The 26,274-nt window shown below is 41.9% G+C and overlaps 1 protein-coding gene across 11 annotated transcripts in view; it reads left to right on the plus strand.

The window, feature by feature from the left end:
- Positions 1 to 822: 822 nt before the first annotated feature.
- The window catches only part of LOC144272675 (uncharacterized), a 36,637-nt gene continuing 11,185 nt past the window's right edge, over positions 823 to 26,274 (plus strand). The window contains exons 1-10 of one of the 11 annotated variants that reach the window (XM_077830921.1): positions 823 to 949; positions 5,207 to 5,273; positions 9,468 to 9,500; positions 12,775 to 12,855; positions 13,581 to 13,663; positions 14,449 to 14,664; positions 19,468 to 19,594; positions 22,307 to 22,506; positions 23,393 to 23,668; positions 24,402 to 24,620. In XM_077830921.1, the coding sequence (XP_077687047.1) occupies positions 5,215 to 5,273; positions 9,468 to 9,500; positions 12,775 to 12,855; positions 13,581 to 13,663; positions 14,449 to 14,664; positions 19,468 to 19,594; positions 22,307 to 22,506; positions 23,393 to 23,668; positions 24,402 to 24,620 (1,294 nt within the window). In that variant the 5' untranslated portion in view covers positions 823 to 949; positions 5,207 to 5,214. Of the gene's footprint in view, positions 1,001 to 1,095; positions 1,494 to 4,379; positions 4,397 to 4,436; positions 5,274 to 9,467; positions 9,501 to 12,774; positions 12,856 to 13,580; positions 13,664 to 14,448; positions 14,665 to 19,467; positions 19,595 to 22,306; positions 22,507 to 23,392; positions 23,669 to 24,401; positions 24,621 to 26,274 lie in introns of those variants that run through there. The other 10 variants (XM_077830923.1, XM_077830922.1, XM_077830926.1 and 7 more) reach the window with 10 other exon arrangements.

The raw sequence follows: 26,274 nt of genomic DNA on the forward strand, positions 1-26,274 counted from the left end.
GGCAGAGGTTCTGTTGGAAGTCAGGGTCCCATGGGGGAGAGGAGAGATGGGAGCTGGGAGGGGACCCCAGTGTAAATGGGGTCCCCCAGAGGGAGGGATGAGGAGGGATGGGTGCTGGGAGGGGTTCCTATAGTGACCAGGGCCCCAGAAGGGGAGAGATGGGTGCTGGGAGGGGTCCCCATGGTAAGTGGAGTCCCACAAGGGGAGGAAAGGAGTACTTGTGGCACCTTAGAGACTAACCAATTTATTTGAGCATGAGCTTTCGTGAGCTACAGCTCACTTCATCGGATGCATACCGTGGAAACTGCAGCAGACTTTATATACACACAGAGATCATGAAACAATACCTCCTCCCACCCCACTGTCCTGCTGGTAATAGCTGATCTAAAGTGATCATCAAGTTGGGCCATTTCCAGCACAAATCCAGGTTTTCTCACCCTCCATCCCCCCCCACACAAACTCACTCTCCTGCTGGTAACAGCCCATCCAAAGTGACAACTCTCTACACAATGTGCATGATAATCAAGTTGGGCCATTTCCTGCACAAATCCAGGTTCTCTCACCCCTTCACCCCCCTCCAAAAACCACACACACAAACTCACTCTCCTGCTGGTAATAGCTCATCCAAAGTGACCACTCTCCCACAGTGTGCATGGTAATGAGTGCTGGGACGGGTCCCCATGGTAACCACGGTCCCACAGCGGGCGGAGGAGAGAAGGTTGCCCCACTGGTTCTCTCTGGGGCACAGTTCCCCGGCACCACCAACAGGGGTCACTGTGGCGGGAGGCTGCAGCCGCTGCTGGCCCCGATGCTCCCTCTTCTCCTGGCAGCGAGGGGGAAGGGGCGGTGCTTCCATTTCGCCCCCCCAGCCTCCGGCAAACCGGCCGCCGTTGCTTTGTGCGCGAGGAGCGGAGCGGAGGCGGCGGCTGCTGCGTGGAGTCCCCCAGCCGTGAGTGCGGGGCTCCCAGGGCCTGCCGGGCCGCGGCCGAGAGCGGGGCAGGTCGGCTGGGTCCTGGCGGGGGTGCTGGCTGGCGGGCCTGCTGGGGGGCGCACTGGGGAGCTGGAGCAGGGGCTGTCCGCCCTTCCCTGGAGCCCAGCCCGGCGTAGCGGAGGGGGGGGGGGGGTCGGTCCCCTGGGCGCCCTGTCTCTGGGTCCCGCCCGAGCTCGGGATGCTGCGGGGAGCCCTGAAGAGCTGGCGGGTGTGAAACCTTCCGCCTCTACTTACGTTGTGTGTGCAGAGCATCCTCTATCCCCAGGCCCTTTCCGCCCCCGACCCGCAGCCATCTCAGGGCTGGAGGGAGCCGGCTGGCGCGGTAACGGGCTCGGGCTCTTGCCTTTTCTTTAGCGAGCATTGAATGAGTGCTGCCGTTCAGTTAGTTCTCTCTCTTTAACTGTATGTTTCCGCCCATTTGTTAAGCCAAGCAGAGATGCATCAATTTGTTTCTCTCCTTTTATATTGCACCGTTCTGAGATCCATTGAACTTGGCACCTCTGTAAGTATTAGGCTTATTCAATTGAGCTAACATGATAGAAAAATACACCTTTTCCCCTGTCAAGGTGGGGTCTTGGTGTTTAGAATGCTGCTGTAATCAGGTCACGCTATTTTCATAAACTGTATTTTGAGAATACATCCAAGTGTGCACTTATCCAGACCATTTTGCATGCTTGGTTACTTCTGAAATTATGCTGCAAAGCAACCAGTATTTAGGGTGGCCATACATCCTGTTTTGGCTGGGACAGTCCCTTTTTTAAGCCCTAATCAGTTGGTAAGAGCAAACGGGACAAATGACCACTTTTGTCAAAAAAGTGGGGTCTGGCAAAACATGCATGGGTTCAGGCCAGCCCCATACAGTGTCCCGCTTTCCCTTGGGGAAATATGGTTACCCTTTCAGTACTAGACTTGAAATTCATATTGATAAAATGTACAAGTGCTTATTATATATGAATGCTGGAAGTCTAAATACTAAGATGGGTGAACTAGAGTGCCTGTCATTTAAATGAGTATGTTGATATAATGGGTATCATGAAAATTTAATGGAATGAGGATAGTCAATGGGACTCGGTAATACAAGGGCTCAGATATATAGGAACAACACAGTAGGTCGTGCTGTTTGGGGAGTGGCACTAAAAGAAAGTGTAGAGTCAAAATAAAAATCTTAAATTAATCAAATTGTACGTAGGATCTCTGTGAATCGAAATTCTATGCTTGAATAATAAGAGTTTAGTAGAAGGAATATACTACTGACTAGAATGGTGACAATGATTGTGAAATGCTCAGGGAGATTAGAGAGTCTCCAAAGGCAGAAAATGCAATAATAATGGGGGATTTCAACTATCCTCATATTGACTAAGTATGTCACTAGAAGCAGGGAGAACATGAATGAATGCAGCTTGTCCTGGAACCCACATAGGGAGAGGCAATTTTTGATTTAGTCCTAAGTGGAGCACAGGATCTGGTCCAACAGGTAAATATAGCTGAACCGCTCAGTAATAGCAGCCATAATGTAATTAAATTTAACATCCTTGTAGGGGGGAAATTGCCAGAGAAATCCACCACAGTAGCATTTAACTTTAAAAAGGGGGCTAATACAAAAATGAGGAAGCTAGTCAAATGGAAATTTAAAAGGAAGGGTCACAAAGGTGGAATGCCTGCAAACAACACGCAGACTATTTAAAAACACCATAATAGAGGCTCAAGCTAAATATCCTCCCCCCAACCCCCTGCCCCAAAACAGTAAGACGTCCAAAAAAAAAAAAAAATGCCACTAGGGCTAAACAGCAGAGCAAAAGAAGTTGCTAGAGGCAAAATGGCATCTTTTAAAAATTGGAAGTAAAATGTTACTGAGAAAAATAAGAACATAAACTCTGGCAAGTCAAATGTAAAAGTATGATTAGTCAGTCCAAGAAAGTTTTTGTGTTCTTGGCTAGTTGCTCTTAAAATTTGAACTGCAATTTTTTTTTTAAGTACTTCAGAAGCAGGAAGCCTGCCAAAAAGTCGGAGGGGCCACTGGATGATAAAGGTGCTACAGCAGGGGTGGGAAACCTTTTTTCCGATTGACAGAAAAAATCGGTCGCAGGCCACACGTTGCCCCGTGGAGGGCAGTAAGGCTCAGGGCTTCTTCCCCCCGGCAGCAGGTCAAGCCAGCTGTCACGGCTTCAGCCCGGGGGGCGCGGCGGGGCGAAGGCTCCGGGCTTTCCCTCGGCTCCGGGGTGGGGCCAGAAATGAGGAGTTCAGGGTGTGGGAGGGGGCTCCGGGCAGGGGGTTAGGGTGCTGGAGGGGGTGAGGGTTCCGGCTGGGAGTGCAGGCTCTGGGGTGGGGCTGGGGATGAGGGGCTTGGGGTGTGGGAGGTGGCTCTGGGCTGGGGCCAAGGGATTTGGAGTGTGGGACTGGGCTCAGGGCATGGGGTTGGGGTGTGGAAGGAGGTTTGGGATGCAGGCTCCGGGAGGGAGTTTTGGTGTGGGAGGGGGCTCAGGGCTGGGACAAGGGGTTGGGTTGGGGTGGGGGTCTGGGAAGGAGTTAAGGTACGGGAGGGGGTTCCGACCTGCAGCAGGGGGTTGGGGTAGGGGCACAGGATTTGGGAGGGAGTTAGGGTGTGGGAGGGGGTTCCAACCTGCAGCAGGGGATTCGGGGTGTGGGCTCTGGCCAGGTGGCGCTTACCTCAGGCAGCTCCTGGTTGGTGGTGCAGCGGGGCTAAGGCAGGCTCCCTGCCCACCAGGGCTTCGCTCTGCTCCCAGAAGCGGCCACTATGTATGGCCCCTAGGCGGAGGAGCCAGGCTGCTCTGTGTGATGCGTGCTGCCTGCGTCTGCAAGCACCGCCCCCACAGCTTCCATTGGCCGTGGTTCCTGGCCAGTGGGAGCCGCAGAGCCGGCGCTGGGGGCAGGGTTGCGCACTGAGCTTCCCTGATCACCCCAGCTCCTAGGGGTCACAGGGACATGCCGGTCACCTCTGGGAGCTGCGCGGAACAAACTGGACTTCTGGCGAGCTGGCACTCGTGGCTCCAGCCCCGCCAGGGGGGCACCGAGGCTCGTGGCTTCCGACCCACAGCACGGAGACTTGCTGTGAGCTGGATAAAATGAAGCAGCAGGCTGGATCCAGGGTCGTAGGTTCCCCACCCCTGTGCTACAGGAGCACTCAGGGAACACAAGGCCATCGCAGAGAAGCTACATGAATTCTTTGCATCAGTCTTTGCTGCAGAGGATGTGAGGGAGATTCCCACACCTAAGCCATTGTTTTTAAGTGACCTGTTTTAGGAATTGTCCAAGTTTGAAGTGTCAATAGAGAAGGTTTTTGAACAAACTGATAAATTAAACAGTAAAGAGTCACCAGGACCAGATGCTATTCACTCAAGAGTTTTGAAGGAACTCAGACATGAAATTGTGGAACTTCTAACTGTGGTATGTAGCCTATCGCTTAAATCAGCCTCTGTATCAGATGAGTAGAGCATAGCTAATGTAATGCTGGATTTTTAAAAGACGCTCCAGAGGTGATCCTGGCAATTACAGATCATGAAGCCTAACTTCAGTATCAGGCAAATTGGTTGAGGTTATAGTAAAGAATAAAATTCAAACAGCTAGATGAACACAGTATGTTAGGGAAGAGTCAACGCTGCTTTTGTAAAGGTAAATCATGCCTTCTCAAGCTATTTGAATTTTTTGGGGGTGTCAACAAGCATTTGGATAAGGGTGATCCTCTGGATATAGTGTTCTTGGACTTTCAGAAAATCTTTGACAGGCTCCCTCACCAAAATCCCTTAAGCAAAATACGCAGTCATAGGATAAGAGGAAGGGCTTCTCATGGATCACTAACTGGTTAAAAGACAGGAAACTTCAAGAGTAGGAATAAATTGTCAGTTTTTGCAGTAGAGAGACGTAAATAGCAGGGTCCCCCAAGGATTTGTATTGGGACGAGTACTGTTCAGCATATTCATAAATGATCTGGAAAAGGGAGTGAACAGGGAGCTGGTTTTTACAGATGATTAAAAAAAAAATTACTCAAGATAGTTAAGTCCAAAGGTTACTGCAAAAACATACAAAGGGATCTCACTCAACTAGAGATGATCCACAAGCTTGATTATTAAATACATTATTTTTTAACAAGTTGCAAGCTGTCAGTTTAAAAAAATTGCAATGTACTATGGCTGTTTTAAGACTGTTTTCTCACTTCACTTGTGAAGAGAATAAATGCAATGTATTTTGTTTTCCTAGGAATTAAAATGTCATCTTGGGTTAAGGTTACCAGGGGTCAAGTTCAGAAACCTATTGTGGATAAAAGGTAAAGTAAAATAAATATAAACACTTCAAAAATTGTTTCTACAGATAATTGTGAAAACACTAACGCTTATTTTCATATACAAATCTGAGAATTGTGGTCATTTCACTGTCATTGTTTTAAAATTCAGTCACTTTAAAGAGTTGAATGTCTTTAACAAAACAAACATGCATATATAAAGAGTATATAAAAAGGGAAATAAACAGTCACACCCAATTCTACTTACTATAATTCTATGAAATACATAATTGTATTCTTTAAGGCCCCATTCCTGGGAAGACTTCAGCATATTAACTTGATGCAGTGAGTTGTTCCATTGACTACAGTGGGACTACTTAGTGTGTGAAGTTAATCACATGCTTAAAATTGGAGCCTATGTTTAACATGAATCAGTGATATTTTACTTCTATAATATAGAAAACAAATTAGCTAAGCATTTAAAAATCAACATATGAAATTGTTACTTTTATCGTGTGCATTTTGTGTTATGAAACAATAGATTGAAAGGAACTTTGTAGACAGTATTAGAACTACAATTTGTAAAATTTTCTGAAATGAATATTGTGTATACTGTTTTGTGTCATTTTTCTAATTTATAGAGGAATAAGGAATTATGCTATCCAGTTGTTGGTAGTACTGTACTGTTTGAACACACTCTGAGTACACCGTTCAGATGTCTGTGCGAGTCGGTGTTCAAAAACATTCCTAAAATATTGTGCTTGGACAACACATTTTCAATTAGTCAGTTACATTTTCAATTCTAACTTCTGTGGGGTGAAATTCACACCTATGCCAAGGACTAGCAAAAAGTCTATGCACCACTTCAATCCCAGTTAATGTCTAAAAGCAGTCTTTACATCCTATGAGAACTTAAGTGGTACACAGACCTTTTGCTGGTCCTCTGTACAGGGGTGAATTTCACCCTTAAGCTCTGATCTTGCAATTTACATCATATGGATGGACTGTTGTGCCCACACAGAGCCATGTTGATTTCAGTGGGGCTCTGTGAGGGTGCAGTAGTTTGCCTACATGCTGTAAAGTGCAGGATCAAGACTTTGAACATTTTTTCATATATATCAGTGAGGACTAGTACATGAAAAATAAGTTGTTTTTCAAATTTCATGTCTTTGTTTTTGAAGGATGGGGGAGAAATCACTGTGTAAAAGAGGTTTCTTTTTGTGCTTGCATAACAAAAAGCAATCTTACGCTGAAATTAAGCATGAGAAATCTCATGCACAATGATAAATTTGACATTCTAGTGGAAGGTCAGCTTGCGACTCAAAGAATTTCATACACTTCTTTCTGTAATTGTTGTTAAACATTTCAAAGGAATGGGCATAATAATTCAGAGCTAAATGGATGAACTGTGAAAGTAGGGAGCTGGGTTCTGTTGAGGAGCCTAGTCTCCAAGAATTGGAAGCAATAATTCACAGTTTTCTTACAGAGGAACTACTGTCGCTAATTATCAGCCAATGTCCTGAAAGGTTTTGGCCTTCCACCTATTTTCAATGTGGATATTTGCTTAAGAAAAGGTTAAGGGGTTGGGTGTGGCCTAGGGTTCCCTAGTTTGCTCAAGTGTTGTTATGGCTGAGGTTAAGGTGTCCAATAAAGGACCAAAATGAAACTAGATTGCAACTTGTCTAAATTAAAAGTATATTAAAGCAGAAAAGATGGACTATCTTTACAAAATATCTTTTGAATAAACTTATTCAGGGTAACACAGACATCAAAGCATTCTCATATCAAGGGTAGAGATGGAAAAAATCATGAGCCTGCTCACCAGTGGGAAGCCTTCTCTGCATGCAGAGGCTGAACATCAGTTCTTTGCAGAATTCAAACTTTCATATTAAAAAAAACAGACTGTTTCTAACCAGGTCTGTTGTGAAGATGACCGACTGAACGTAAGCCAATGTGGTGGTGGTGGCTTCCTGAGTCTGCAGTGCCTCATAGCTGTGCCCGCTAGCAATGTAAAATTAACAAGACTAATCTCTCCTATTGGTGTGGTGGGCAGCAATGAAATAATTGAGAGTATCGGTTTTGGTCTGCTGGCATCTGGCAAAATCTCATCAGCATAAATCAGTGCTAGAATTTTTCACAACACCCCCCCCCCCCAAAAAAAAAAAAATCTATCAATCTGTGCTGTGGGAGAAGACTAGAGTACCAGAAGCTTTTTCTGTGTTTTCCTTACCCTTGCAGTATCCAGAGAGCCTCTTTTCCTTTCTAGTATCTAGAAGTCGTTGAAGCTTCACATTTATCAGATAGCCAGATGCTGATATGAAAGCTGGAGCCCAAGGCATGAATTCTAGCACTTCCATTACCTATGGAGGTTGTACTTTACAACATGTGATTCTTCCTGGAGCTCATTGATGTGGAGGCTCTCTACTTATCTTTTGTGTCTATCATTGACTAGTAGGTTTACTCCTCCAGCTAGTAGATATTTAGTAACTTTGTCAATTTTCTGACCTTTGGGACACTAAAAGTCTTGACCTACACCAAGAAGCAATGTTTAGAGCAATGAGAATTGACCCAGGAGGCACTAAGTAAAAACCTATTTCTTTATCTTCAAATCTCATGTAAAAGTTCCAGGATATTTCAAAATGCTGCTGCTGCTCCCTTTTTTTTTTTTTTTTCTTTTAAACTTAAGCAGTTAAATAGACTCAACATCAGTTGAATTTAAGTAGCTTTTACATTCTCCTATCCAATGCCATTCATTTTAGAATAGTCAAAGTAAATGAAGTAAGACCAAACAGCTGTCCTCATTATGCTACCATTGTAGCTTGAAGAATCTGCTTCCTCTAAGTAATACATCTGTCAGTGTAATCCTAGATGTACCTTTCTGCTGTGATGTGTGAAGCCTTATAACTAACAGCCTAAATAGAAAGGCTAGAGTAAATTTTGATTGCTCAGTAGTTAAATGCACAGAATATCTGAAACTCAGTGTGTGAAGACCCCTGGATTTTCAGCACAGAATTAGGTATGAAGTGTCTTTTCTTTGTGGTACAGAGAGAAAAAAACTCAGTCATTGGTACAGGATCTTTTGGTATCCATTTCTAAATCTCATAGTGGTACTTTGAGCATAATCCAAGAGCATCTGGTAGCAGTGTCTATAGGAGATAATTAGGCTCACTTGTTTCTTACTTTGCTCCTGTGCCAGTCTTGTTATTTCTCTGTACAGTCCACTCTTCTAATGCACCATGTCACTTTAAAGTTCTAGTGTTAAAATTTCAAGCTGTTGTAGAAGTTGTTTGAGACTAGATCTTCAGTCAGGCTCTCTTCTTCATAAGGCCATTTATTTATTATTGCAGATACTTCATCCAGAAGTTCTGGAGGATTAAGATTATTATCCTAATTTTTGTTCAGTTACACAAGGGTAATTTCTTACTCAATTTCTAATACTTTTCTGAATGGCTTTCTAAATTTCATGTTTAGCAAGCAATTACCTTTATTTCTTTCCAAACTTTCATTTCCCTAAGTAAAATTAATATACAGATCCAAGAATGTCTTTTGGTAAGGAGATCAGAATTTAGGATTTCTTATTTTGGCCAACAGTTATTCTTGCCAGGTGAACAAAATCATGTATTTCAAAACCCTTTGAAGTTCGTCATGGAAAGGCCAGCTTTACCAACTAGCTGCATCTGGAAAAAGGGAAATCTTTTGTTAGACAGTAGCAGAGCATCCAACTGGATCATTTTTTGGGTATGTGTATAAATACGTAAAAAAGAATTCCTCTGTACACATCTCTTGATAGAATATTAGAAATATCAATTTTAGGAACAATCTAATGCCCTGCTATATGGCTTATGGTGTGAGGGATAAAATATAGATTACTAGTGTTAGTAGTTGAATTTCATTTAATCAGTATCGCTAACTCTCCTTTCTTTGCTCTTTTTCTCTTTCTACAGTTGAGGTGAGTAAGGTTTGCATATGCCTCTGAGTACTTGGGGCCTACAAAAGATAGCTTCAAGGAACACACCTACTCCAAAAATCAGATTCCTTTACAACACAACATAATTTCCATTTTTTCTTAAGCTTATCATTCGCTCTTTAAAACATTTTGTGATAATCTGAAAGTGTGGTGCATAAGGTCTGTGCTGCTGAAGAAACTCAGCACATTTTACTAATCTTGATTTAACTGCTGTTTTTTTACGGTTTGTCTTCAATATAACTTAATCCAAGCTCTTTTCATTTTGGGTCCAGGCATAGACCCGGATGGATTCCACGCCTTCTGGAGTAAGTAATATGTAACAGATTTATTGAGTTTTTAAGTAGATTATAAAAGGTGGACTTTTTCTTCATCCAGTTTTGTGTGTAAAAACGCTATTGTGCATTCTGTTTGTAAGCGTACACTTGTTTTCCCTTCTAGATGTCTTCGTAAGTTACTTCTATCAAAGTAAACAAAACTCCTTTAGTAAATGTTAGAGGGGACAATCTTACAGTTTTTGTTCACTTTTTCTTAATGTTTCTTTAGTACTAGCATGAATGAGTTCTTGATTAGTCTTCAGGTCTTCACAATGTGCATATGATTTTTCCCAGTTTATTCTATTCTTACCATTTTCTTTTCCCAAGTGGTGCCTCCGTAGCCTCTTATCTCCTTCTTCATTTCCTTCCCACATTTTCATATTCTGTTTTATATTACCAGCAGAGTGATTTAAGACTTTTGTCTGTTTCTCCCTATTATGAGATAAACATTGATACTTTGAATAACCGTCCCAGAATGACTGTTTTTGAAGAAATCCTGAAATGTGAACTAACTCTATGGTTGCATTCTTTTACTGGCTTTCTCAAAAGTTTTCTGATAATCGGTGAAAACTTATAGAAGTTACTAGGTTTGTGTTTGTGGAAACAATATTTTATTTAGAATTATCCACCTTAGATTCCTGGCTGTATCAGATTATTCCATCAAAATAATTAAGACTCCTGGAGAATCCAAATTCTTACCAACTAGGTTGAGAAACTAAGTTTTCAAAACTAAACTTCTAATCTTTTGGATATGGAAGTGTCCTCTTCTCATTCTTTACAGAAGAATTCTTGGACTAGTATTTGGACCACCACTCTTGTCTATCCAGTCATCCTTTCATCCTTGTCTGTTTCTTGCTATCTCAGCAGCAGCCATGGAATAGCACAGCCCAAAAGTGCTGATACTGGTAGAGATGGCTGAAAGTACAACACTATCCTGTTGCAGGATCTCCGTCCATTTCAAATGGCTGACATCTCTCTAGATGTTAGCACTTCTGTACTTGAGCAATGTGGTAATCTGTATTACCTGCTGCTGGGACCATTTATCTTGTGATAAATTGGCCCTACCTTGTCAATGTGCCTGGCATGCAACGAAGCATTAGGCGCATCCAGTTTATATATAGTTAGTTCCTGAATAGTTTTTTGATGTGCTAGGATTTCCAAAGCAGTTTTCTAATTATCATGAATAGCTATCAGTTCCATTTTTCAGGTGATAAAATATTTGTAACTTTGACAACATAGTTAAAAATATGAATAACTTAAGTCAACTACAGTGTTTATTTCAAGTGAAGCTGGCTCTCTACTGGTGTTGCAAGATTCCTGATCTCTTGACAAGGCAAAGTTAAGACAAAATCTCTCTTCTCCTATTGGTTGGTTGGCATCCAAATATCGTGCTGTTTTTCTTTGTGGCTACTGATTTTGGTTTTGGACATCATCCTAGTCAGCCTGTGTTTCATTCAAAGCAACTTGCTTTTGACTTGTTCAGGTTGAGCCATCTGCTTATTCCTTTTATCCTATGGACTTCATATTTGGCACTACCTTCACAAAACAAACTGTACCAAGCCTATGTGATCCTTATCAAATCCCCAGGCACTAGTTCTATTCGTGACTTAGGTTTCTCATACTAGCCCTCCCCTATTCACCTCAGAGTAAGAACATTTTCCCAGATAACTCTTGTGATCCTTTCTATGTGTTCAGTCCTTTCTATATGTCAAATTCTATCTTGCTCTTCTTTCTGATGAAGTAGAACTGAACTATTATAGAAGTTAGAGATCAAGTTCTATTAGGGCTTTTAGTCAATCCTCTTGCCAGTGCAGAAAAAGGTCCTAACGGTAATACATAAACTAATTATGTAATACATAAACTAAACTCATTTTCTGTCCTTAATTTGTATGCAAATTCAGGGTGTCTCTACATCAAGACAACTAAAACAGTATGTTTGTCTCCCTGTTCCCCCACTCTTTTTGTGTTGCTTGTCGTAGATTGTAAGCTCTTTTGGGGCAGGAACCTTGTCTAACAGTTTGTACAACATGTAGCACTCTTGAACCCTAATCCTCACTGGTGCCTCTGGCTACCACCATGATATAAATATTAAGAATAAGAAAGTGAAGCACTCACCTGTGACCTTTGTGTGAAAATATATTTGGCTTTGGTAGCATAGGCATCTCTTGCAGAACAAAATGAACCAGTGTATAGGATTGTATTCTTAAAGCAAATTAAATGCTTAAAATGATAGGTAAACTGAAGTTTACTACCATTCAAAAGCCTTGCTTAAATTACATTTATATACTTAGATTTTACCACATCTTATGGACAACAAATCAGTTAAGTCGTAACTGCAAGATCCAAAATCGGTTGTGTTAACTTGTGCTTAACAGCATGTGCTTCAGCCTTTACGCTCACTAGCAACTGTAGGTTCAGGGGAAAATGATAGATCATCCAAAGCTTCAGATAGAGGTGGTGTAAGCAGAATGTAAATGTCACTTGCCCTAAAATGTCTCATCGGTGATTGCAAAACTTCATGACAGCTGGTATGACATCACCATTTCATTAAAAGGAAGAATAAAACATCAGCAGAAGCTGGCTGTAAACAAAATGTAGCTGCCTTGTTTTATGTTAGAAGGCATTTTTCTAAGACTGTCTACTCTTCAAGCTAGGGATGTGATTTTCCCCTGCTCCTACACACATGCTAGCTCTCATTGAGGTAGCACAAGTACAAATAACCGTGCAGCTGCGTTAGCGCTGATAGCGGCCATGGAGGCATGGCTGAGCTGGTTTCAGGTGGGTGCATACTCGGCCCGGCTCAGCCATGCCTCCATGGCCGTTACCAGTGTTACTGTGGCTGCACTGCTGTTTATACTTGAGCTATCTTGATGAGAGCTAGTGTAAGTGTGTGTGAGGAGCAGAGGAATCACACCCCTAGCTTGCAGTGTATACCTAGCTCAATGCAGGCAAAACCTTGCAAGGAAATATGAAAGTGTCACTGGCTTACAGATGCCCAAGATTTGTGAAGGAAAGTTTTTGGGAATGTTTTGTCTTCCTTTGTCTGAAAGGAAGATATGTTTTGCTTCACCATAATACTGCAGCCCTGGAATTAAGCAGATAGTTTTATAATGACATTTGTTTTAAAACCAAAACTAAAAGGAATTTGGAAAGTCCATTAAGTACTTTAGAGTACCAGTATGTAAAACTTAAGCTTTTTCATTGTAGCCATGCAAAAGCTCTTTTGACCGAACATACCTAATCTCATATTTCTTACCTCTTTTAGCATAAATCCTTACAGACCATACCAGAAAAGTCCTTATTCTCCCCAAGATGGTTATTCAAAGGACTTTGAAGATCTGAATAGGTAAGACTTTTCAACAGGATAACTATGTAAATTATTTAAAGCCTTTGTGAACAACCCATGTGTCTGCAGGAAAATACTTCTGTCTATAAACAAGCTCACTTTTGTAATGACTATGGTTTTGTCTAATATTTACATAATAAGGATTTATATATCTGTTAAAACTTCCTAAATAGTTGTTGGGCTTTTTTAAACACCTAGTTTGTTCATGGTATCTAATGCTATAGCACATGGGCACACTACAGTTGTTTTAAAATAGAGTTAAAATAAGACCATTTTGATATGAATTTTCAGTGAATTTTGGAGGCGAGAGCTGTCCGTTGAAGATGCCCTGCCACTGATCTTAGAGTTCAGTCTCTGGAGCAGAGAACGGAAATGCCTCCACCAGTCTTGATTGAACTCTAGCAATCAGATCCAAGAACTTTCAGGGCTTTATAGATCATTGTATAATCTTTTTCTTTTAAATGTACTTTAGTTTTAGTGAAGCTACTTGGGAGGTCAAAAGCTTTTTAATGGAAAATTAGTTTAGTCTTTTAAGTATGGAAAGACTAACATTTCTGACCTCTCCATGGCTTAAAGTAATCTATTCTGAAACTCGATGTCGATAACTTTTACACTACAACTGTTTAAAACCTTTATCTTCCTAGTTTGTGTGGATATCTGTATGAATTGGTCTGGTATCATGTTTTGAATATATTTTTTTCATCAAAATATTATTTCCTCCTTAGTTTTGAAGAACTGTTTGGACAACAGTATGACTATTCACCAGGAAATGAAGATTACTATGAGAGATACCAGTATTCCCAAAAAGGTAAGAATTTGTAACTAATTTATATTCCTTTGTTAAACTATACCCCCTGCAGCCTTTGTGTGGGTCTGCAGGAGAAAGAGGAACTCGGTGGTTTTATCACAGGGTACTTGGCCCTTAAGTGAACTTGGGGCCCAACCTCACCTGTGGCTGATCATCGAGGGATCAGGTTACTGTAAAAGCCAGCAGGTGACTCAGTAGTAGGCCCGGAGCAGGGAGGCTCTGGTAAGAAGTTTCTGGGTCATGTGGGAGAGCTGCAGGAAGCAGGTTGGCGCCTTTGGCAGGCCCTGGAGCAGGATGACTCTGGCAAATGGCTGGGGGGAAAAATTGTGTGGGGAATCAGTAGGCCTCTCCAAAAGACCTTGCATTGAGAAGACGGGATAGTTGAAGTATTGTGTTAGTTTATGTGGGAAAAATAAAGCTGAAGCCTGAGAAAAGGGCCTGAATCACACTCTAGTTATGGTTTCAGTCCTTCCTGGCTGGGGAGACAGGCCAGCAGTCTACACGCTTCTTTAAGGGTCTCCCACGCCCTGTGGGAAGTCAGCTTCCTCTTGGGTTTGGAAGGAATGATTGGGTTTATCCTGGACAATTGTCTGGTTTGAGCAGCACAGTAGAAGCCCAGGGACTCCTATGCATCCAAGCCCTTTCCCCCTGGCTGAGACATCATTACACACTCAAAGCAATAGCTTAGATGCTAGCAGGGAAGTAGTCCAGCAGAATGGGAGCATGGGGTGCCTCCTGGAGTGAGGGAGTCCCGAGATACATCAAGTTGATGGTGGTGGTCCCAGCAGGTCCCAGTCTGCATGAGATCCCAGGGATATCCGGAAGACAAGAGGCAGCAGTGGCAGCCCAGCAGCCAGGTTCTTCCAGGCGACAGGATCCGGAGCATGAATCCTCAGCAGTGGAAGTTGGCCCAACCGCCCCTTGCTCCCGAGAGAAGTGGAGAACAGCAAGGGCTGCAAGTGTGGTCCCCCCGGCAGGGGTATCTCCTTTGCCAGTAGTGGGTGAGTTTGGGCTCTGGGGAGTGCAGTGGGCATGTACTTTGGAAGATGCACCCGGACAGGTGGGGTGGGGGGCGGAACAGAACAGTACGGTGTGGAGGGCCATGCCCCTTCTCCCAGGGACAGAATCGGGGACCTAGACGGGCAGCAGATTTTTCCACAGGGACAATGGAGGGAGCCTCTGACCTGGAGGGTACCCCTGGAGCTCCTCTTGGCAAGACTGGGTGGGCTTCCACAGAGGGTTCTAACCCACTTGCCCTGAGTTCTCCAGGCAGTCTGGGGTACAGGCTGCAGGTGAAATTACTCTTCTAGCCAGGTGGCCAAACTTAAACGCCATTGTGGATTCTCTGGTCCTTAAGTTACAGAAGTTTGTTCTCCTTATCCCTTAACTTCTGTTGGGGAATCTAGCATGGGAACCGCTGCACGCCCAACATGGGCTCCAGTTTGGGGTAATGGCAGCAGCCAAATTGATTCTGCTCCCATCAGCAGGGTAAGAGCTACCAATCAAGGAGGGGTAGGAATGCAGGTGCCGAATCTCTCTTAGGCTTGCAATGTAGGGGTAGGTGGCAAGGCCATAGAGATGAGTACATCACAGGGTGGTGGGGAGCAGGTTATGTGGCGGGTTCCACTGCAGCTGTCAGTTTTTTGTCTTCCAGGTGAAAATAAGACAGGCTTGTACAGGAATGCATCTCCAGTTGGGGGTGCACCTTCTCAAAGCCACTTAAAAAAACCCCAGAGAAATATTCTCATTGTACAGGGAAGCAATGATGGAAGGTAGAGTGCAGAGGAATAAGAGGGACACTGAGAATGCGAGGTATCAAAGGGTGGCTTGAACCTGGGAAAACTGACAACCTGCCTTTTTGATATGTGCTGGGGTGATGTCTGGCAAATATCCAGAAAAGCTCAGCCTTGTACAAATATATGTACATATTCTATTGGGCCTGCAATACATTTGGGGATATAGCATGGGCCCATTAAGACAAGGAATTTAAGTTACAGGCTGCATGCAATATGTCCACGAATGAGTGTGACAGGGCTGATAATGACCTCTGGTTAGAGCAGATGATCCTGGCTTGGTCAGTGCCATTCATACATACCAACAGCAGTTTATTGTTTCCACAGCAGGCTAACCAGAGATCTGATTCTTGCAGTAAAGTATGCTGGGACTTCAGTGAAGGTGGATGTTTCTGGAACTTCTGCAGATAAAAAATCACATGCCAGAAGTGTTTCGGTGTTCACGGGGCACTCATTTGCCACAGCATTTGTGGAAAGTTCCAGACCAGTAGAAGGAGGGATCAGTCAGATGCTCCCTCTATCCCCACACACAGGACCAAGTAGCAGGAATGAAGGAAGGAGCTTTATCTCCATGTCAAGGTGCTTTGGGTGTTTCCCTGGGATTACCCTAACAAGACAGATGGGGAATATTTTTGGGAGGAGTTTGTAGCAGGATTTGGGATACCATATGAAGGAGTTGGAATTCAGACGTCTCAAAATTTGACATCTGTAGAAGGTTTGAGAGACATAATAAGGGGCAAGATTTAACAAGAAACTATTTCTAACAGAATTACAGGGCTATTCATGCACTGACCTGTGACTGACCTGCAGGTTTCTCCTTCGGGTTTGGGCCCCAAAAAGGCATCAAGGAGTATTGGAAGCTCCATGTATGATGCAATAGACCGTGAATTATGTTCAGTATGTTACTCGTCTTTTGGCACCATTGTGAACATGGTGAGGACTTGCAGTCGCAGGTCAATTTTAGTGAAATGTAGCATCAGGTTGGCTTTTTGATGCTACCAGTAAACCCCCTCAGATTTCAGACCTGTGGGGTTTTATTTGATCGGTCGGTTTTTATTTTGACAAGGCCATAGCAGTGGGATGCTCAGTAGTGGGCTCAGCCCAAAGGTGGAGGTCAGTGATATGGGAATTGGGTTTACAGCAAATAGCAGACTACCAGGATGCCTTCTTGTTTATGGGCAGGGCAGATTCTGAAGTGTGCCAGCTTGTTGATCTCCTCTTAACCAGTGCCTATGATTACTGCTAGCAGAAAAAAAAAGGGGATCAAGTTAGATATAGAGACTGACATCTCTAGACTTTCTGTGCATAAACTTGCAGAATTATTGGGATTAAGGAGGACAGAGCAGCCAAGTAGATTACACTGCATGAACTGCAGGCTGTTGTTTGCCTTCTTAGTTTTGCATGCCATCCGCTGACATGTCAGGGATAGCTAGGCCCAACCATTTTATAAATATGAGTAAAAAAATGAAGGTGAATTTATGGGCATGGGAACAGCTCAGTTCCTAAATCACTTTAATGGAGTTACTTTTTTGGAGAGAGAAGTGTCTCCTGCTAGATGCCTAGCTGGGGTAGAGACAGACCTGAAAGTTCACTCATGCATTGGGGACACCAGGTTTGGGGCCTTTACTAGGGCAGGTGGTGTGCTTGGAGATGCCTAGTGATCATATACTCTGGGAGATAGTAAAGGATATAACATTACTGGGTTTTTTCCCCCCATTTTAGTTGCAGTGATGATCTGGAGGAGAGAAGCTCACAAACAAGTGAAACTCTATAGTGACAACATGGCACTGGTACATACTAACACCCACTCCTCCAGGTCACTCTGACTTACAAGGTTGGTGAGGGCATTTGTCCTGCAGTGCTTAACTTGCTAAATCTTTTTTACTGCTAACATGTGCCTGGGATTAATAATGGCATAGCCCATGCTGTCTCGATTGCAGGTGGATGGATTTCAAGATTTTGGCACCAGGCGCTGACAAGGAGCCTGAGCAGATGTCACTGGCCTTTTGGAACCTTGGCTCATTGCTGTGCTTGGATTAATGCAGCATTAACAGCAGCCCCATAAAAGTTTAGGGTTTTAGGGAATTGACTCAGTTTTGGGGTCGGCTTGCCCGAGATTCGGCCAGTTCCTGAAGTGCGTGGTGTCTGATACACTGTGGGCTGGCATCAATGACTGTTTCAGTTGTTTATCAGCATCACCTAGCAGGATGTTGGGTTTTCTGGAACCTTGTGGCGGGTTTTACTTAGGAGGCTGTTAGATGGTGGTCTCATCCCACAGGCCTTATAGAAGATCCCTGACAAGCCATCATTATTCAGTTTCTTTGGGATCTGGTGGGAGTTTATCAGGTATGTTAATAGAGCCAGTATGCAGACTTGAACAAGGCAGCTGTCTTAATGGGCTTTTTTAAAAAATTTAGTCAATGAGCTCGTGCCTAGATCAGCAAGGGGGTATTTCAGGTAGAGCTTTGGAATTTAGGGACTTATGTTGGGGGAACGATCAGTCATTTTGACTCTGATAATGTCAATGGATCAGGGAGGGGAAGGGGAGTCTATAGTACTGCAAGAGTTTGGGAAGGCAGGGACTTGCCCAGTCAGAGCATTAAGGACCTACGTATTGCTGAGGCTGGTTAATGCTGGGCCACTCTTTCTTCCTGTTGACAGGAGTTTCTCAAGAAAATTCCAGTTTGTGGCAGTCTTATAAAAGAGGCTTACGCTATCAGGGTTCCCTGCGGTGAATTTGGGTGCCATTCTTTCAGGATCAGGGCAGCAACTTCTGCAGTGCAACTGGTAATAGGGACTTGAGGGATACAGTTGGTTGATGTCATAATACTCAGTGCATATGAGGCCTCCAGTTGAGAATTAGAGACCAGGGGTGTGAATGTGCTATGTTTTGCGGCATACCTAGTTTTCTGGATCAAGGGAGCAGGTGACAAGAGATAATAATTATTAGATCTGTGGGCACAATATTGTTCATTGGGCCCAGAAGTGGGCAGCCAGTTGCCCAGAAGATTCACAATATTAGGCCTTGGTGAGGGGATGATTGCACAGAAGGAGGAGCATGCTCTGCGATTAGCTGATATCCGCTTACACACTTTGGTAGCCACCTGAAATGATTATTATGTACCAAGGTGAAAACAATTTGGGATCTTGTAAGGGGGTTAACTTAACAACTAGGGCAAAGAGACAGGGCAGAATCAGGACCTTTTCCTATGGGTAAGTGTAATCTGGTTTGAAATATTGCATCAGAGATTATGGCAGCGAGCCACTAGGCCTCCACGTGTTCATGAGGCCAGAAAATATGTAAATCAGGAAGTAATTAAATTTTTGTAAAAATCTGTTGAGTTACCTGGGCTATTCAGGGAAGACTTTGACAGGGACTGAGTATATTTTTGGCCAATGTTAGGGAAGGAGTTGTTAACATGTGGGAGCCTAGTTAGGTATGTGGGGAGGTAGCCAAGCTAATTGGTGCCATCTCCTGGTTGCATGCTTCCATTGCAAGTACTTTTTTAATAGAGGTCTGGTTCCTTGATGAACCAGAGTTGGAAGTGGATTTAAGGGAAGGCATCTTCTAAAGAAGATGGGGGAACAGGGTTGGGCTTCCGAATGTCTCGTACAGTGAGGAACCAACCCTTCCCCGCCAGCATTTTAGCTCTAATGTGAAGGGTGAGCAGTGGGCTAACAATGGGCTGGGATCAGGTTTGGAGTGGGGTCTGAAGACACTTTTCCACCAGGTAGAACAGATTTAGGGAGGAAGGTGACATGCATAGGATTAGTTATTACTGGATAATTCCCAGATGAGTCAATAAAATTGCTGCCTAGTTAAATCACATTCCTTGTGTCATGTCTGTCTTGCTATGTGTCCAAGACAAATACATTGTTACTAGTTTCACAGTGCACTTTTTAGTGGACTTCTGATTCCACAATACTTAACTGAGTGGAAAAGACACCTGAAGCTCCAATGCTCGTTTGCAGTCACTGTTACCTTTTAATCAATTTGTTCTTTGATTTTAGATGATGACTATACCAGGGATGATCGTAGGGAGAAGCTATACCTACAATTTTACCAGCAGATACAGAAAGAGTACGATAAAGAGAGACCTTCTGACTGTATCATTGTGGCCATCAGCAAGGAACAAACGTAGGTCTCTAATTTAAAAATTAGGTGTTTAAGGTTTCCAGTTAAGACGTTCAGTTAATGATACTTTTCTCTCAGAGCTGAGGATGTAGGTAATAATTGAATGTTAAGCCTACTTTTTCCTCTCTGAAGTTCCTTAACATAGTTCTATTTAGTCTTTTCTAAAGTATTTTAAATTGTTTTGCATCTCCTAAACCACTGAGCATATTAAGTGTGCATGGGGTCACACGGAGGAACTTTTAAAAAGTTACTTCTAAAGCAAATTAACTCTGACTCAACTCTTAATTTTTTTCTTTACATTTTAGCATTTAATAGGAGAATCTTCTTAGAAACCATGAAGTCTAATCAATATAAAATAATGTTAAAAGTAGGTTCAGATCCTACACTTCTCTTGAGTCACCTTGACAATTTTTAATACTTTACATATTTTCCTAACTTAAAAAATGTTTTTCTCTGCGGCTGCCAAATGAAAGATCCACATAAACAAAAGGGAAACTGTCTATATACAAGGCACTATCAAATGTGCAAACTCAGATAGGTTTTATTCTCTAATCTTTTAGTCATGTTAAATGGTGCTTACAGCAAAAGAAATTAAAAAAAAAAAAAAAAAATTCTGAAAATGTTAAGTGTAACATCCTTTTAAACCTAAAGCAAACTTTCTAGGGTTTTTTTTTTCCTCTTAGGTAACTTGGTTTTCTTCCAGATTAATCCTTATGAGTAATGAAGTCTTCATAGCAAGACGTTACATTTTCTATTTAAAGCATTCAATGTCATTTTCTAACAAATACAAAGTAAAGGCTTGAAACATCATGAAATTACATATATGGCAAAACAAGAGAGTTAAATGAGGCAGAGTGCAAAGAACTTTCTTCTTGGTTATTATAGAACTATTAACTTTCATATCATAATTGTCCATCTCCTGGAGATGACCAGGATCAGCTTCGGTATGGAGGCCTTGACAATCCATTGATACATTTATCATAGGATTTATTTGAGGGCAAGGAGGATTGGTGCAAGAAAGCTTAACTTTAGCGTCCCAATATATAACTATAGCGTCCCAATTAATGTTCAATATCACCACTTAAATTCTGTTTGTTTCCTTTCTCTCTTGCCTCCTCCTCCATTTCCATAAGGAAATGAATGTTTTATATTTAGTGTCCAATACAAAATTAATTACCAATATGCTATTTTAAAATGGGTTAACTACATGGATACTTGTAGATAATAAACCATACTTTTTAGAATCTTACACAACTTCTAGTAAGGGAATCAACAAACTCATCAGTCTAAAGCAGTGCTGATATTGCTGCTCTCCTTCGAATGCTGAATTCTGGTGCTGTAAATACTATACCTGAATCCCCTTTCTTTCCTCCCTCCATCTGACATATTAGTCTTTTGTTATTCAGATGTTACTTGGATTACACTAGAGATTTTGCTAATCTCTTAATTCGTGGCACCATCTGAAAGATGTTATGGTGGGTGATCACTTCAAAGGCAGTTGGCAAATCTTCTGTCAGTACCCAGGATAGCACGATGTCAGGGGTCAGTGCTCTATGAAATGTCTGTTCTGTATTCAGTAGTAGAGAGACTTGCAATCATGGTGAAAACACTGCCATTGCTATAGCTTTATCTGAAGGAACAACTGAGCCTGGTTGATTGAGTCGCCTGAAGTGCAGTGATCATACTCAATTCTCTAAGCAGTGTGTAAAAATAGATTTCTAAAGTTGATACAGTTAGAAATAATTGTGTGTAAAGTTGACATCTCGATCTCCATTTTCCTTCGCTGGCTTTCACATCAAATATACTTAATTTACATGTTAAAGCAGCAACTTCCTAACTGCCAAAACAGTAAGTACCATGCGGTACACAAAGTTATCTGTATTTCTGTCTTGTGTATATAATAATATAGTTATTGGCTGTTAGCTAACAGTTCTGATTAGGAAGCTGAAATGAAAAGGGCTTGCTTTTCCCTATCTATATTGATTCTCTAGTGTTGATACTAATAAACTTTCAACTGTAAAATAAGCAGATAAGACTCAGAAGTTACATAGGGAGCAGTGTACATGTAGTATGATGTGTGCTATACATTTGCTGAGCATAAATACCCTTTAAACCTAATTCTCAGTGCCCTTTCTTTATCTTCACACATTTATTTTTAAAAAGCCAACTAGTTAATGTAACTAAAAAGCTTACACTAATGCTAGTCATAACAGTTTATACTGTTGTGGAAAGAGAAAAGAAGTCAAGTTTTAATTGAATACATTTAATTGACTGTATCAGTGATGATACATAGATGATGAATTAGAATAAATAAAATGCTAAATATAAATAGTTTCAATCATTAATGTATTAATATATATCCATACTTTCCAAAAATAGCACTTAATACATGACCACACAGGGATCCTCAATAAAAAATTCCCATATATGCAGGGATCAGATTTCCAAACAGTTGAACCTTAAGACAAATATTTTCTAAAATAGTTGGTACAGTATATGTTGTTTTAAAAAAAAACTCCATTCTGTCATCTAAAAGAGCTCGTCTGATTTAAGGAACATGCCATTTGTGGAAAGAAAATTGTTTCTTACACTTCACATAACTAGAATTGTTACCTGTAACTTAGAGCATACAAAACATGAACTACAGCATGGCAACAACTAACAGTGACACAGACTTTTATTTGTAAAATAACCAGCCTCTTTTTTTTCTTTAAGGGAATATGCAACAGTCATAGGCCATCGGTTGCAGGATCATGGCCTTGTGGTGGAAATGATATACCTTACATCTGAGTTGGGTCTCACACGCGCCCTCCAAGAAGTTAAAAATGATGGTTCCCCATTTTGTATTCTTGTTGAACAGTCAAATGTAGCACTTTCCTCTTGCACCGTAATCATGCTTCATGAGTCTATCAAAAGTAAGTTTAGCTTCATGTAGAAATGTCACTTAAAATAGTCCCCATTCAAAACTGCAATTTAATTTTCTTTGAACATGTTAAAATATTAAATACTGACATATTACACCTCTTGGTAACACAACCTGACCTAGTTAAGATGTGACAATTTGTAAATACTTCATTGAATTAATTTCCAGTAATTCACAAAACACAAATCCATCTGCCCTGAATTTCTGTTTCCTAAATGGCATGAAATAGTCATCAAAAGCTGTCAAGCATAGTAAGTAATAGTAGGGCATTATATATAAATAACATGATTACAGTTCACATTCTTATCTTACTGCTACATAGATGGATCAAATTAAAATCCATCTATTTTAAGTCTTCAGTTTTCTAAAACTTTAACCTCAGATTTCCCATCTTTCACCTTAACAAGAATGTAGCTGTTCTAGTCATTATTAAAAAGGCACTTTCTTTTTAAATGAAAAATACCTAACTGTCCTGTTCTCCCATTCAGGTAAAATATGTTCCGAATTTAAGAAAAAAGTCTATGCTAATCCTACTTTTCCTCTTATTTCAATCAGATGTGTGCTTAACTGTTCAAATGTGAAACCAGGAATCTTTTTAGCCCAAACTTAAATTAAGATGACAAGTGACCTGTATCTTTTAATTGGGGAAACTTTTTAAATGTAACTTGTAGTTAAGTAACATTGCACATAGCTGGGCTGAATCAGACTAACTTTTGTAATTACAGGGTAACCATGTTAATACTGAAACAGAAACCTTTTAAATTTTATTCAGTTGAATTAAACACAGACTTAACAGCTCTGTTTTTTGTCTTTTTGTAAATGTGTCAAGTAGATGGGAACACAAGACTGATAAAGCAAGCTATCTCTCTTCTCTGTAGTACACCGTAATATGCCCATGGAGGATGCATTGGCTCTGGTAGTTAAAGCATTTGGGAAAATTTTTGCTGAGCGTGAGCAGCAGGAGCGTGCCGAAATTTCACACAAAGCAGCTGATCTGGCGGATGACTACCTAGAACGGGAGCTCTGTGGGAGTTACAGTGTGCCTCTAGGCATTAGACATCTCCTCTTTCTGTTAAGTGAGGGAAAATATTTATATCGTGAGGAGTTGAACTCAATAAGTGACTACCTGAAGACCAGGAAAGATGAGCTTGAAGGTATTCATGCTTTTTTCCCCAAAACACAACTGTAAACATTTTTTTAAATCAACCTGAGTTACAAAACTAGCTTTCAGGTACATTACACATAAATAGTCTACAAATATAAATGATAAAGGTCAAAAGTCCACATGTAAATGTCAATGTATATTAAAGCACATGTATATCTATCCTAAAATCAGATACATATTCCCCATAGAAATGGTCACACATCAAACACTTCATCTTTATCTCCAAGCCCCCAATGGCAATCACTCTCCCATGAGATTCACTGTTACAAGTACATTTTTGTAGCTCTTCTGTTAACACTGACACACATTTAAGTTTTGATCATAGATACACATATAAAAGCACTCTAAGTTAAAGTCACTTAGAAGGAACCATTATGCAGAATTTCACATCTGGTTTAATAAAAATCATTAATTCAACCATTTTATTTATATATATATATATATATATATATTTCAAAGTATTCAAGAGAAATTCAGCAGAACAACTTAAACAGATAAAACAAACCAACAAACTTGCATAAGTTGCAGAATACGTGTATTTTGGAAAGATATTCTGGTGTTCTCTTGATCCCTAGGAGCAGCCCTACAGAAACTTCTTGAACCTCTAGGTTAAGGGGTTAATAATTAGAAGTAATCTTATCATTGTAGGTCACGCAGTCTTTGTAATGATGTACTCTTAAGCGTTACTTACTTTGTTGTTGGTTGTTGTTCTGTTAAACTAGCCCTTGTTGAACAAACTGATCCTTCAACTGAAGTTGAAGACACACTGTATCAAGCAAACGTGATGCCAAGTACAAGCACTGCCACCCATACCTTAAGTAAACCTCCACCCCTTCTGCCGACACCCAGCAGGAATGTTCTTTTAGGCCAGTCACCCCTTCCTCCAGGTAAACCTGCATTGTTGGGTGATAGGCCATCGGGAGCTCTTCTTCCAACACCAGGTTAGTAACGGTTTAACTTCCTCCTATGTCAAATTTTATATTTAAAACTATTTTACTACCTTGATTTTTTTCATGACTGATTTGATCATTCGCTTTAATAGATTTGCTCACAAAAATGTAATAGAAATATTATAATCAGAGTTACAGGAAGTATAATCAAGTGAGGGGATGTGGATCCCCAAAATATCAGTCATTTGTAAATATTTAGAGTGGTGGTTCAATAATAGCGTAGCCAATTAGTTTATTTTATCATCCATGTATCGTGTTTTGTTTTTATGCTCAATTCTTGTGCTATTTCATATATAATCAGTGCATGCTAATTAGATTTAAATCATTGGATTATGGAAGTGTAAGACTGACAAGTATTTAGGAGTGATGAGTGTGTATTGGGTATATAAGTAAGGCATGGCTGGAATGAAAGGCCTTCAGGCTGAGGCTTGTAAGATTTTAGCTGCACCATATTGGGCCATAGGCTTAAGACATGAGTGGCTGACCTAGGAAAAACCCTATGCCAGTAAGATCACAAGATTACTGCAAAAGATGTGCCACTAGGTCAGGGGTGGGCAATCTTTTTGGCCCAAGGGCCACATTGGGGTTGTGAAACTGTATGGAGGGCCGGGTAGGGAAGGCTGTGCCTCCCCAAACAGCCTGGCCCCTGCCTCCTCCCACTTCCTGCCTCCTGACTGCCCCCCTCAGAGCCCCGAACCCATCCAACCCTCCCCGCTCCCTGTCGCCTGACTGCCCCCTCCCGGGACCCCCCCACCTCCCCCAACCCCCACCCCCGACAGGCCCCCTGGGACTCCCACGCCCTATCCAACCCCCACCCCCTTACCATGCCGCTCAGAGAGGCAGAACTGGCTTATTAGAAAGCCTGGGAGGTGGGTGGGCGCAAGCTGTGCTGCCCGGCAGGAGTGGCGCACCAGAGTGCTCCCTGCGCGGCGGCATGGCTGCGGGGGAGGGGGAACAGCAGGGGAGGGGCCGGGGGCTAGCCTCCTGGGCCAGGAGCTTAGGGGTCGGGCAGGACGGTCCCACGGGCTATAGTTTGCCCACCTCTGCACTAGGTGATGTTACAGAAAACTGGAATAGACTGCAATGTATTGTCCATGACCACGAGACACCCGACTGAAACATCATGGAATGTCATGTCCTGACCACAGGTTACATGTGGTGTGTAGATGCTAATGAGAATAAGATGAACTAAGAAATAACCTATGAAAAATAAGCCATCCAGTATTCATGGGGTGTGGAAGTACAGATAAGGGAAAAGAGGGTTGAAACGCTCATGCATATGCATAGAGTGTTATGTGTGGTCAGAACAACAATATAAAAGATATTTCCTGGTTGGGTAAAAGTGGGAAGATCCAGCAGGAACCATCCCTCTGTCGATGATCATCTGTTGAGAGGTCCATCGGACTCTAGAATATCTGAGGATGTGAATATGACTCCAGTCTTAGTCATTGCATGGGTTTTGTAGGATTTATATATGCATGGGTAATTATAGCTTCACTTATTGGTTTAATAAAACTTGTAGTACAGATAAAACTTTGTACTTGTGATTGTGTCTGTGGTCACTATCCATGGTCGTCTTGTGTTCCTGGATTCTCCAAATTTGAGAAAAGCATCAGAGGTGATTTTCACTTTGAGCTTGATACTG

This window comes from Eretmochelys imbricata, chromosome 12 (genome assembly GCF_965152235.1).
Source record: "Eretmochelys imbricata isolate rEreImb1 chromosome 12, rEreImb1.hap1, whole genome shotgun sequence".
Classification (NCBI taxonomy): domain Eukaryota; kingdom Metazoa; phylum Chordata; order Testudines; family Cheloniidae; genus Eretmochelys; species Eretmochelys imbricata.